The sequence below is a fragment of the Gordionus sp. m RMFG-2023 genome, chromosome 2, assembly GCF_954871325.1.
Source record: "Gordionus sp. m RMFG-2023 chromosome 2, tfGorSpeb1-WG-v2, whole genome shotgun sequence".
NCBI classification, from domain to species: domain Eukaryota; kingdom Metazoa; phylum Nematomorpha; class Gordioida; order Chordodea; family Parachordodidae; genus Gordionus; species Gordionus sp. m RMFG-2023.
Window position 1 is genome coordinate 56808099 of NC_088776.1, and position 15492 is coordinate 56823590.

The following is a 15492-nucleotide window of genomic DNA, read 5'->3' on the forward strand; positions in this document are numbered from 1 at the left end:
AAGAAATATAATTGGAGCTGCATCAGATCTCTTTACAATAATAATGTCTGAGAAATAATTTCTTTGTACCTATGAATCAAAAATATAAAATTTTATTTGCTTAGGGAATTGATAATATAAAAATACATGTAATTTTTTGAAAAAAATCTTCTTTTTTATTAATTTTTCATTCAATCTTTTTATTTCTTTTTTTCTTTCTTTATTTCTCTTTTTTTATTTATTTCCTATATTACATTGTTTACATTTTTTTTGCTTAGAAATAAAGAAATAAATTCTTTTTGCTAACCTAGTTGGAAATATTTTTTTTTCTTGTAAAAAAAGATAAGTAAATAAAAATTTATATTTTTTTTAATACATATTATTTTTTTTAGATTATTATTATAATAAATAAATGAATTATAAATTTTTGCCAATATTTCTATCATTTTATATCCCTATTATAACCACTACTGATTGGACAAATGGGTAATAGATATTGACACATATTTTATAATATTCATTTACTATTTTTTTTTTAAATATTTAGATTTAAAAATTATATCCTTTGCTAACATCCATAAAACCGGCCTTATAACCGGATGTTGGATTATTATAGACTAAAAAAAAGTAGAATCATGCTTCGTAGGTCTTTTTAAAAAATTTGATTAGCTTCTTTGAATTTAGAGCAAATATTCAAGTTATAAAATGAAATTAATTTAGTAGTTATAAAATGAAAATAATTTGAAATATTTAATGAATTGATATTATATTAATTATATATATACATATAATATATATGATAGAGACTTGCATTGGTACCATTTGCACGGCCCGGTTTGAATCTTTTTTCCAAAAATTTTTCGTCCCGGCCTGACCCGGGTTATATCAGGCCCGATTCGGATTTTTTAAAAAATATTTATTTTTAATTTATATAGCTAATAATGTCCATTGTACAACATTAATTGATATTTACTTCATCTTAACGTAATATAGTATATTATTAAAAATATTTTATAACCTATCTTTGTAAGAGAAACGCAATGTACCATTATAATAAATTTTTGTACAAAATAACAAAGCTCGTAATAGCCCACCAGCAGAACCTTCGTTTTTGAAACGGGGATTTTTGGTTCGTTACTGGTAGAGGGCCAAAAAATTAACATTATGCTATATAGACTTATTAAATTTTAATACTTTAATGATAAAAAAAACCACCATGTTTTGATTATGAAGATCATATATATTAGATATTATGTTATTTATTTTCGAAGTTAATGTATTTTATTGGTTAATTATTTTTTTTATATAAATAAACAATATATTTCCTGTACCCTTAAATTAAATTTGCATATCTTATTTTTTTTTAATATAAATATTATAAATTGATTCAATACGTTTGATAAGAAGAAAAATTACCCAATTGCTATATTTGGCAGAACATAGCTTAGAAATTTGCCGTTCAAATTTCTTATCACGGCTCTATATAGCCTGTCCATCGTATATAATAGTATTTATTCTAGACTTTTTCTAAATATATATTTTAAACATATATATAGTAATGAGAGCGATATAATTAAATTTTATAAATTTTCCATTTTATCAAACTTTTTTAAAGTCTTTTGCTAGATATTATTTGGTTGATTGATAAATCAAGTTTTTTTAAAAAATCCTAAATTAAAATAATTAAATATATTACATAAATTTGAATTCATTAAATACATTATGAATTAAATTTTACAACCTACTGAGTCATCTTAAATTTAATATACATTTAAATTAAATTTATATTCGATTGTTATTACACTTAACATTTTGATCCTTTTGAGGTATATAACATTTTTTAAATAATAGTTTCTTTTTTATATAAAAATGAACTTTTTCTAAAAATATTGTTAAGAATCATTATTTAAAAAAATTATTAATTTTAAATTATCAACTATCCTCCTACCTTTTATTACCATCAATTTTCCCTATTAGTCAAATGAAACTTAAGTTTTGTTTCTGATTTAAAATATCAACCCACAATTTTATAGAAAAGTTCTTCATGATTTTATATCAATTTGTATGTCCGAAATATTATATAATATCTTATATAATAATTTTATTTTAAATATAGAATTTTTTAAATTGGTCAGTTTTTTTTCATATACCTTAAAATTTTAAAACATTATGAATGATTAATACAAAATAAATAATATGTGCTCTTGCATTAACGTGAATACAACGGAGATAGTATAATATATTGTAAAAAGTGTAATACAAAACTTTGCTTCAAAAGGTTAATGATAAATTTCACATTAAATTCAAAACTTTTAAGCTAAAATCAGGCTTTTACCCCTTAATAATAATGTATATATGGGATCCGTCTAGTAAACCATTTAATGATTTTTAGCGGGCTCTTATAAGTGACTACGAATAATGCACAAAGTAATATCTTACAAAAAACTATAAATGGATCTGCATCATATTACAATAATAATTCCTGAGATATAATTTCTTTTAGGTCCCTGAATCAAAAATTAAAATTTTATTTGCTAAGGGATTGATAATATGAAATACACCTAAATTTTTAAGAATGTTCTTCTTTTTTATTAATTTTTCCTTCATTCATTCAATCTTTTTCTTTCTTTCTTTATTCTTTCTTATCTTTTTTCTTTATTTCCTATATTACATTGTTTTACAATTTTTTTTTGCTAATCTAAGGTTGAAAATTAAAAAAAAATAATTAAATAAAAATTTATATTTTATAAATACATATTTTTTTGAGAAAATTATTATAATAAATAAATGAATTATAAATTTTTGGCAATATTTCTATCATTCTATACCCCTATTGTAATCACTAATTGGACAAATGGGTAAATAGATATTGATACATATTATTTTAGTATTCATTTAGGACTATTTTTTAAAACATTTGGATATAAAAATTATATCAGTTGCTAGTATCCATAAAACTGGCCTTATAAATGGATGGTATATTATTATCGGTTAATAAAAAGTTGAATCAATGCTTCATATGTCTTTTTAAAAAATTTGATTAGCATCTTTGAATTAGATCTATTATAAACTAAGATATAAAATAGTCTATAAAAGCAAAGATTTAAGTTTCAAAATGAAATTATTTTGAAATATTTATTGAATTAAATATTATTTTATATATATCAGAATTAGTACCAGTCCGGATTTTTTTCAAAAATTTTTTCCTTCCGGGTTCGGTTTTTTTAAAAAATACATTACATTTATTTTTAATTTTTATAGCTAAAAATGGCGATTTATATTTGCTTTTAAAATATATGGCTTGTGCATTTTAAAATAGAGTTTCAAACCCGGCCCGGAACATTTAAGAAAATTAAAATGCAGCCCAACCAGTGTACCCGGACTACGTCGGGCCGAACTTAAGATCAGGCCTGCCGGTCTCTGACATATATGCATATACGTTTAAATGATATCAAAATTTCTATTATTTACCCCTATTTTTATAACTAATGATGGAAGTTTTTATTTTAAATATATATCGTTTTTTTTTTCAGCAAATTACTTGTGACATTTGATATATTTTCTAATTATTTAATATATTATTTGATTTATAATATATATTTTTAATTATAATTTGAAATGAAAATTTGTTTTTTAATAAAGTATTATCAAAGATACTTAGTTTATTGTAGTTTAAAAAAAAGAAAGATTTATTCTTATTCGAATCTCTGAATCAAAATCATTCGAGGATTCTTTGTGTTAACATCGGTATATCTCCCAATTTTATCAAAATGCGTAAATTTTTTTTAAATATTTTTTTTTAATGTTCAAGGCCCAACGTTTGTGTAGCTAAGATCACGATATTGGAGAGGGTGCAAGAAAATTTTGACGATTACGAGCCAATTAGATTTAAAAGAACTAGCGTATTTCCAATTAGAACGAGGATCGTTTGTCAAGATTATTACGATGTTCGTGTATGCTTATACAGGTTCACCACTTATTATTTTTAGTTCAAATATAATTTTTTTTAAAAATCCAAATCTTATTTACTTCTTTTTCTTATAAGGAATGATGTATTAAGATATTGGATTTGACAGTTTTTTCTTATTATAGTTCGCATAAATTGATTTAACGCGGCGTTTCAAAATGCAAATAAAAAAATGTAAACGCATCTATGTTTAAATTGAATCGTTAATTTTTATTTTTTTATATATATAAAACGCCTAAATTTAAATCAAAAATAAAATACTGTCTAATTTAAACGAATGCATTTAAAATGCATTTATTTTCGTTTTGAAATGCTGCGTTGAAACGTTCAATTTCTGCGCACTATTACAATGTTGCTTGCAAAAATTTAATTATATATAAAATATATATATAATATATAATGAATGTTTACAGGAGATTAAATTAGTTGCATTGAAATTAACATATACAAACAAAAAAACACACCGTACAAAAATAATACCATTTATTTATTTACCCAAAAATCGATTTAAACCTAACCCGACAATTTATAAAACATTTTTAATGTTCGCATTCATATTGAGGTTAGGTTTATTAACTATACTCGAAAGCTAAAATTATTAGCATTTTTTCGGGTTAAATGGATACCGCTTCTTTTACAACTTTTCGAACCAATAGGTTAACAAGCAACAACCAATTGTGGAATTTTATCTCCGGAATTTTTTCCATCATAGATTTCTTATCAACTGATAATTAAAGCTGCTCTCGGCAAATATTCTATTTCTAAAAAAAATAAGTTTAAAATATTCACAATTTTTTTTAAATGAAACAAACTATTTTGACAATTCTTGCATGCATTTAATTGGTGAATTTAAGACCAGTAGCAAACTTAAAATAAAAGCTTCGTAAATCAAAAATAATTAATTTTTTTTTTGGATAAGTAATATGTGTTTTTGAATTTTTTTTTATGGTGATGGTGTATCATTTATTTTCTTCCCATTTAAACATATAAAAATTATACAGGATATATAGAGGCCCTCGTTTGCTGGAGGAATATGCGAAAACTTATTCCTGTTGTCACGGATATACCACTGCAAAAAATCGTTTACAACCATATTGCAATCAAAGTTAGTATAATTATATTTTTATTTTTAAACAAAAAAAAAATTGTGCATTAAATCGATTATAAGGCATATTAAAAAGTACAATTTATTAAATGTATTTACAGGCATCAAATGAAAATTTTAATTTTAATTGCTAGAAGGATACAGATATTAAAAATTCTCTCTCTCTATCTCTCCTAAATAATAAATCCATAAAATAAATTTCCTCTCACTTTCCTAGGAAAAAAAGTGGTTCAACAAATTTGGCAGATTATTTTTTTAGGACGTTGAAATTTTCTAAGAATTTCAAGGTTTTAGTACTACTATTAAAAAAAATAAACTAAAATGTGTCAAAATGGCCCATATAAATCTTTCTTTCTCTTTATTAGCACGTTGGTCATAGACCTGCCCGAGCGTACGTAAATTATATGAAGGCCCATCCTCCATAAAATTATGCCGATTTTTTATTCAAGGATACTAACAAACCTTGTAACCCAGATATGAAGTTATATGAGGGTGGAACTACACCCGAGCCATATATTTTAGTATTGAGTATAGAAATGAAAGAAGTAGAATATAAGTATATGGTCATACATCCAAACTTATAAAAATTTAATAATTATTTTTTAATTAAATATATGGTAAAATCATTAAAGATACGAGAGAATTTATAATGGAATTATAAGATAGTAACCAAAATATTGCAATTAAATTATTCCTGATATATATGTTTCATAAATAGCTGGCTTTATTATTAGATCCTTGAGTCTCTATTAATTTAATTTGATTATAAAAAATCTTTTATCAGTAAGATGGGCAAATTTTATTTTAAAAGATATTATTAGTGTTTTACTTTAAGCTACATATGAAACTAATGTTATATGATAAATAGGCATCTATTAATCTCATTTTTTAGCTTTAAGTTTCATTCATAACAATACCTCTTATATATTAATATTTACTTTTCATTTTAATAACATTAAATCATTTATTAAATTTACAACAAAAAAACTTACAATGACTTTTGAAAATATATTAAAATTAATAAAATAATGAACTAATGTGAAGAATTACACTTTCATAGTAAAATAATATATAATAATAACAAACATTCTCAGATATAATCCCATATAAATATTAAATGCAAGATAATTTTATAAATATCAAATGCAAACAATTTTATGATATGAAATGCAGAACAATTTCATCATATTAAATGCAAAACAATTTCCTCATTCATAAAAAGTAGAGTGGGCCTGATTGACAACATACACCATGAACTAGATAAAATCATTTATAATCGAGTTACTATAGTTTGTTCATATAAATTTTAGGAATCATCTACTTCTTTAAAAAACATTATAAAAATATAATTCATATTTTTTTTTATATATTAAGAGGTATAATTAGTTATTGAAAGACATAGTTATTGCTAAAAATAATTGAAGAAACCCTAATTATTTCCAAAAAATGTTAATAAAATATTTATAAAAACTTATAAATTGGTAACCGATAAAATACCTAATTATAACTTAAAAATAGTTAAGACAGCACGACATCAATAAATTTATCTCCCCCCCCCCCCCCATCCCTTCAAAATAAATTTTATGTGTTTTGTGCCATTAAAAGTTATATTCTGAAATACTTAGAAATTTTTATATAATATAAAAGATACCGAGAGCTAAAATATTTTGCTGATTTCAGATTATTTTTACAAATCAAAATTTTTTCAGAATTTTTTAATTAAATTTCAGCTATTAAGAACATTGTATAACGATTAATCTTAAAACTCAAAAAATAATTCACATGCAAAAAAAGGTAAAAAATTCTGGATATATTATATTTTGTAAGAAATTTAATTCCGATAAAATTAAAATCTTTACTAGTAAAATCATCTTTTGGGATTTCATCGAAAATTACTTTAGTTTTAATTGTGAGTAATTAAGAAAAAATGATAATTTTGTTGAAGCACTAACCTACATGTACTGTAATTAAAAATTACATATTCTCTTAAGCTTTAGAATTAATGCTTGTCAAAGTTTGGCAAACTTCGTGCTTATTAGATTCAGATTCCTATCGATTTTTTTGAAAATATAACAACTAATATTTTATATTTGAGTAAATATAAAAGATTAAAAAATATCTATGAAGAATAGTAAATTCTTAAGATTCTCATAAATATTTGAATTGAGGAATACAATATTTAGCTTATACCTCTATTTTTGGTTAGTTACTGGCAACTTATCAATGAATTTATAAATATTAAGCACTTATCAGATAATAAATATTGGCGCAACCTAGATATCAATTTCGCTAGTAAGAATCAAGTTTTAATTAATAAATTTATTGATTTATTATGAGCCTGAGTTCCTTCTGCACCATTCTTAATAAGATTTTGAGGGAAAGCATAGGACATGATAGCAAATTTTTTTTTTATTCCAATAGTATATTTTATAAATCAAATCTAAGTTTTTTAATCATATAAATTTATTAAGGCTAAAAGATATCATTGAATCAATCTTGTACCTATTTTTTAAAAAAATGTTATTCAATTAATATGCTCATAAAATAAAATATTTCAAAATAAAATCGTCATTATTAGCTTTCGTGATAAGGGTTTATCTTTCGCGATATTGTCTTCGCGGAATATATAAAATATTTGCGATAAATTACATTCACGATTCGAGATAAAAGTTTTGCTGAATTGAACCCTCAGGGAATAATTTAAAAATGCTGCGTGTGATTTCATAATTAATTTTCTGTTTGATTAAAAAGGCCATCGAAATTGTTGCTTTATAGCACTTTTTTAGCTTGAGGAGTTTGATTATGGATTTCGCCTTATTTTTGAATAAACAGTTTATTATATTTTCTTTAGGGTCCTAGCTAAAAATTTGGATTATTCAGGTTTATAATCTTTTTAAAGTATTTTTGTGAATAAAGGATTTATGATATTATCTATATCAATTATTAAGAATCAAAATATAATTATTTTCTGATATAGGTTTAAAGTTTACATTTTATATAAAATCAATCCACTAAAAATATTTCTAAATATATTCAACCAAAATACCGAAAATGACTGTTTATGAATTCTCTCGGTCATCAAATTTTTTTAATTTTAGAATTTCTAATCTTTATAAAAAAAAATCAATTGTTTTTAAGGTTTGGTACTTAAAAACATGACCAAAACTCTCAAAGGCCTTAATTACATTCGCAAGAATCCTTCTATAGTAAATACTTCCCAGCTGTTTAAAATTTTAAATACTAAGGGGAATATCACACTTTTCCTTCCGATAAACAATTCGGCTTTTCTGGATCAAAATATAATTTCTGAATATTTGCCTAGAGGTCTCATATTAAATGACATGCAAAGAATTGTGATGGGTTCCGATTCATATGGCTTACATTTCACAATTCACAAGGTTAATAGTCGGCGTTTCCAATGGGCAGTTAATTGTGTAACCGTGATAAAGGAGTATTTTACTACCCAAGGAATAATTTACAAATTAAAAGACCAACTTCCTCGCACTAAGCAAACTGTGTATGATTTTCTGAAGCAACAAGAACCCAACTCGACTATGGCAAAATGTATAAATATATCAAAATTTATTATGAAATGATCTCTCGATAATTGTAAAAATAAGGCTTTTTTAAGTTCAAAGAATTATCATATATTTTTTTTCTTTTGTAATACAATTTTTCACTCAATTTTATTTATTCCTCCTTTAAATTTTTCCTATTTAATTTGAAATTATCTTTATCTTCTACCATATAAATTATTTTTTTTATAACGTAGATTTGATAGTCTCAGGACTCGCCAATTTGACTCTTGATCCTGGGAAATATTATACTATCATATTACCATCGAATTTAGTTTTAAATCAATTATCTCCACAACTCATCCAAGATTTAGCATCTAACGTAGAATGTTCTAAAGGTTTTTATTTTCCCCGGATATTTTTCTTATTTTGTTCAATATTTTTTCTTTAATTTGACGAAAGTATTAGTCTAATCCCATCATGAGGCATTTGTTTAAAAATATTTAGTTATGCTTACCCGAGCTTCCATAAAAGATTATAAATATAATTTACTTTTTATTTTAGATATCTATCTATATATTTATAGTTATATTTACATGAATAATTAGTATGCATACCCTATTTACATATTAAAAAAACATTACTATTTATGTATTGATAATAGAATACATTTTATAAATTTTAAATTAAAAAAATTATTTTATTTATAGAAACGCTTAAAATGCACATAATCGAAAAATGGATTTGTCCTTGTCTCTATAAAAAACCTCAAGCGTTTAAAAGTTTAGAAGGTTCGATTGTAAATATAAGCTCAAACATGATAAATAATGAATCCATCACCGACACTCGTGTTTTATCCAACGGGGTTATTATATTCATGGACCTAGTCTTAATATCGAATAAATGTAATCAATTATTTTTTTTCCCTACCTTTATTTATTTTTCAATATTTATATTTATTTTTCTTAGAGGGAAAAGAGGGGAGGAGTTATTTTCGAAATTTTATGAAAAAAATTATTAAATACAATTTATTTTTTTAAGGAAATATTTACCGCGATTCGTAATAGTTCATTTTTAACATATGTCATATTAAATTAATTTCATTAATTCTAAATTATTTCAATTCCGATTTGAAAAACTTTGATAATTATATTTTGAAAAATTTATTCTACCATTCAGCAGAATAATTCTAACCATAAAAAGGTCATTGTTATAAAATAGAATATATTTTTATATATTTAAAAATCAAATAATAATTCTTCATGATCTTTCCGTTAAGATAGTCTGTGGGTTGGTGATCAAATAACATATCTTTTTTTAAATTTATAGTCCCTTATTAATTTTTAGAAATATATTATATAAATATATTTGATAATTTTGGCGAATATATATAATTATAATAAAAGCAATATCATTGGTTGAAATCTTGCAGGGAGAATCACAAGCTAGTGTATTCATGAATTACTTTATTAGATATAACTTAAGTATTCTGAACGAAATTCGAGATAAATTAGTTCTTATACCAGACAATGCCGCTTTCCTAGTAAAAAACAATATAATTTTCATTTTTTAAATATTTTAATTATTAATATATCTCTCTTTTCTTTTTTTTTACCTCTTATTTTCATTTTCATTTTCTTTAATTTATTTCTTTTCTTTTACCTTTCTATTCGACCATTTAATACAATTATATTCATGTATCATACATTAGAATCTTGATCAAAACATAAAAGAAAAATTGAGACAAAATATATCTTACGTCATGGAGTTCCTTGAAAACTATATAAAGCCATCTAATACCCTAGATAGAGTTGAACATCTTGAAGTCGCAAATGATTCTGTGTATAATGATTATAAGCATGTAAGAATTTTGTAAAAATTTAAAAATCCCCATTGTAAAATAAATATTTAAATAAAATCTCATGGATCAAATTATCTTAAATAGAAATATAAGATTCATGAATGTAAATAAAATTATTATGCAAAAAACTCTTTTGTCAATAAGCCTTCTTAAAACATTACTTTCATTATAATAATATCAGTTTTGACAAATAATTTTTATTATTCGGGTTATTATTGGATATTTTTATAACTATTTATTTAGATATACATAGTTTATAACCAAAAATTTTCATCTTAGTCTAGGATTTTTTCTTTTGTTAAAAAGTTAGCTCGAACCTTAACCTGAGCCTCAATTCTTGCTAGATTTTCTTCGACATGCGACTGTTCTATTATGTTCCTAATAGTTTGAAAATATTAAGCAAGCCTGAACATTTTTGTCATACCAGCAGGTTGTAATTGCAGCTAAAATTTGCATAGAATCAATAATTATGAAATGCTTTAAATATACTCAACAGATTAACGAATAATTATTACAGATATGTATGTTGTCAAATAAATCTTGCAAAGAACGCGCCTATGAGATGGAATTATTTCTATGAATTATTTGCCCTTGAAAACTTTTTCTATTATATCTGCCAATTTCAAATATATTATAAAATAAATTAGTTAAGAGCATATCTTGCTTGGCAGATTATCTGTATGTAGCCATTTGGATAAAAATAAAACTTGAATTAAGTGATGATAATCTACTTGTTGGAGTAATAGAAGATATGATTCTCAAAAAATATTGTGATATTATTATCTAATTTTTTTTTTAAATTTTGACTTGTAAAAATATGACACTATTGCAATAAAATTTAATAAATTTGTAATTTATGAAATTTAATTAAAATTCGATACATTTGTAATTTGAATTTTTTTGGCACAAATACATTATATAATATGTCATAACTTTTTTCCCGCCTTTTAACAATTTAATCTTTAAAAATCCCACAAACTGATTATAAAATAGGTCTAATCTTATGGCTCCATTTTGATATAATAATGTATAAAGAGTATAGAGAGCAGGGTTGTCTTGCCAAAATATGAAAATTGCGGTAGAAATATGGAAATTGCTAAATAAAAAATTTATATAATATCTTTATTTATTAAAACATATTAATTATATTTAAAAAAAAAACCAAACATCTTTATTTTACAATGTAAAAATTATAAAATATAAAAAAATATAGAAAATTCTAATAGTTTGTAGTTATCAATTATATTTTATTTGAGATTTAAATATTGGAACAAAACATTTATCGTCGTTATTGAGATATTTATAAAATTGTTGGCATGACATATTATAATTTTGTCTAAACATGAGCTCTGCCTCTAATGTTGTTAGAACAATCCAATTTCTCCACACAGTCCTCATTAGGCTAAAAATGCGGTCCGCTGAGGCATTGGAATGAGGTAAGGAGAATACATGCTAACATATTTTTTTCAAGTATGGGGATTTATCGCTATTGCGAAAATATTTTACCCATTTTTTCTCTGCTTTTAGACCATCTACTATAATATTCTGGAGAATCATAAAAAATTGAGAGCATAACAATCTCCTCAAAACAAAACATTGATACCTGTCGGTATTTTTTAATATATTTATTAAATTAGAAAATCCATCAATTGATGGTTACTGTTCCAAGGTCATAACATTTACACATTTGTAAATAGATTTATTAAAATCAAATTTTGATTGCAAATACTCTAAATTTGTTTTAGTACAAATTATCTGCATCCATTTAAAAACATTAATTAGAACAACATTTGAACATTTTCCTAATTAAGTAAAATTAACAAAATATAATAATAGAAATTTATACTATCAGGAAGACTTTCTGATGTAGCTGTAGCACTAGTAGTTAGTAGAGCTTGACATTTGTTGATTTTGAAATAGGAATTAATTGATGATTTTTTCTTCATAATTTTAAATATTAGCTAGAATGGGAATAGATGTTAATTATAAATTTCAAAATTTATAAAACTATAAAAAAAATTTTAATGAAAGATTTTAGGCATGTTTCATAATTTTATAAATTTAAAGTTTATGAGGCTTTTAAAATATATCTTGGTCATAGCCTAAAATTTTAATTCCGTTTTTACGATATTGGCATGTAACCATTGCTATAATTTACTTATCCTTATTTTATTATTTTTAAAAAATTTGAATATTAGAAAAATGGGGTACTCGACAATTTACAATGTTTAAGAAAGATTAGTAAAAAAATCTACTATTTTTGTGGAGGAAAATTTCGCTTTATCCCTAAGGTTTGAAAATTAGTATGAACATAATTTACATGTTTGTTTTTAAGTAATTAAATTCGGGTTGGTATTCTAATATTTGAGAGTATTAATATTTTATGAAAGATAAATTTGGTTAATTATTTACTAATCCATAGTAGCTAGTAAGCCTAGTCAAAAGCTAATAAATGAATTATTCTTATAAAAATTCTTTAAATAAATATATTTGTATTGTACTTTAAAGATATTAATGAAATTTATGAAATAAGGCATTAGTTCCTCTACCAGCGAATTTATCAGAAATTCTAGCCGGATATTCAGAAATCAGCATATTTAGACAGTTTCTAGATCGTTCCAATTTAACATTCAAAAGAAATGTATATTATACAATATGGGTTCCAACTAATAGAGCACTTGAAAATATCGTAAATGTGTCAGTTGAGAATTTCGTTAAAATACATATATACCCAGGTTTTATTTTTGTATTTAAGCATTATTCATAATTTTTTCAAAAAAGATCATACTTATGGTAAATATGCATATTTAGATTTGAAATAATAAATGGATGACTATATATACAAATCATTTTTATCATCATTTTACTAAATTATCTCATAGGTCTACATTATGATCATTGCTATCAAGCTAAAGGTAATGAATTCTATTTGAATCCAAAACTTTCATATCTCTATAACGAAGATGGGAATATAATTTACGTACCACCTAACTGGCCAATAAACGTGATAAATGTTAACATAATAAAGTGGGACATTTTAGGTCAAAATTTTTTGATACATATTGTGGACAATTATTTCGACGGTAACATAGTTAAATTAATTCTAAATTTTGATCACACCAAAAACCATTATGGGTAAGGTTTTAGAGGATGCATTATCCGAAAAAAAAAATTATCTTTAATATTTTAAGCTTATTTATATTTCTTTCTTAAAAAATCTATTGTAAATTCCCTTTGTTTCCATATATCTATCATAATATAGTCATTTAAAATATATAATCATTGATAATTTTTAATATTTTAAATGATATGGTGTTAATAATTTTATTATTTTATAATTTATTTGAATTTGGAAATGTATGCTGAAAATATTGTTTTTTTCAACCCAAACGAATTCAAACATTTATTTGAAAACCTCATCACTCATTTTTTACTAGGGGGAATCGTGGGGGGGGGGGGCAATTTTAAATATAGCTTTATTTTAAAGGTCAACAATATTTTATTAAAAATTTTAAGAAATTGATTTATAATAATGTATACCGAACTTTGTACTTTTTATTGAGTCTACAAATGATAAATAATTCCTTATAGAATTATGAATTTCTATATATTATAAATAATGGGTCTTAATCGCTATTTCATTTATCAATTTTTTATAAATTCGAATTGGAACTGAAGATACACAACTGCGATTATATTTAATTTATCTTTGAGGGTTAGACATTGTCAAATTATAATATATATTATTTCTGCATTTTAATATTTAAAACAAATAATTTTATATTTCATGTTAAATTATATTAACTTTTTTTTCATTAATTTTGTAATCATTTATGCGGTTGTGGTCTTTAAAAATAAAAAGGTGTATAAATTGGAATATAAAGAATCTTTTAATAGTAATTGATTTTAACATTTTTTAAAAAATATTATATAATATAATATAACAAATTATAATATGATCTAAGGAATTGATATTATTTCAAATTTTAGATATAGAGTTAGACCCAAAAATTAAAAGTAAAAATATTTAAGCTAAAAACAATTTTTTTGCTTTAAAAATTATTTGATCTATTCCGCGAATTCATAAAATATATATTCTATTTCTAAACTTAATTAAAAATATACCATTACCTTGGCGAATTTTGAGCGGGTCATACGAACGCAACTTTTGGTTAAATTTAAAAAAACGACCCATATATCCGGTCGGGTTGATTACAACTTTGGTTTAGATTCGTAAAAAAACGGCGCCCATATTTTGGGTCGGAGTTATAAAATCAACCTAGATTTTGAATCGAGGTCGTGTTTTTCGACTCCGACTTGTGAAAATTTTTATACATAATAAATTGATAACTTTTTATTTAAACTTTTATTTAAACAATCTATTAATTTGTATACACTCTACAAATATTTTCACCAGACCCAACCCGTTTAATTTTCCTAAACTTTCCTGACCATCCCATGAACCGGATTTTCGAACATGCCGGGCCCGATCTCTAGTCTTAATATGACATAATTATTGTTTATGATTTTGATCAATAAAGATTTAAGGTAATTTTATACTCAGGTGTTTAATCCCTTAGTTAATGAGGGGGGGGGAGTTTAATTAACCTTTTAATTTTATCTTTATATAACAAATATTATGGATTTAAAATAGTTTGAAGGTTTAGAAATCTTAACTTAAAACTAATTACAAATAATCCCAAAATTAAACAAAGCGAAATATTATTATAAAATATTTAAATAGGTGTTAAAAAAATCTATTTCTTCTACTAACATAAGCTCTTAGCTTAGAGAACAAAATTTGATTTCACAGCAAAGTCCTAAGATACGAGATCTGTTATAATTAGAAAGGAATTACTAACTATGATACCTTTATTGAAGTAATGGACCAGCGTTACTGATTTCAATAAGTTAAAATATAATCTTAAAAAATATATTATAATATATATTTTTTAAATAATTTAAGCCTAGTTTTTAATTAAAATCAACCACCAAAGGTCTTCTTTTTTTAAATTTATTTATATTTTTGTTGTTGAATTTTATACGAGATTGTTATCTAATAAAA

The 15492-nt window shown here is 23.6% G+C and overlaps 1 protein-coding gene across 1 annotated transcript; it reads left to right on the forward strand.

Moving 5' to 3' along the window:
• Nucleotides 1-341: 341 nt before the first annotated feature.
• On the forward strand, nucleotides 342-14104 carry LOC135924488 (uncharacterized). The gene is made up of 11 exons (XM_065459545.1): nucleotides 342-465; nucleotides 3791-3946; nucleotides 4948-5051; nucleotides 8190-8615; nucleotides 8824-8964; nucleotides 9277-9471; nucleotides 9973-10109; nucleotides 10278-10427; nucleotides 12626-12718; nucleotides 12961-13162; nucleotides 13310-14104. Exons 1-11 carry the CDS (start codon nucleotides 392-394, stop codon nucleotides 13564-13566), a joined length of 1935 nt encoding a protein of 644 aa, XP_065315617.1. The 5' UTR covers nucleotides 342-391; the 3' UTR covers nucleotides 13567-14104.
• The last annotated feature ends 1388 nt before the right edge of the window (nucleotides 14105-15492 follow it).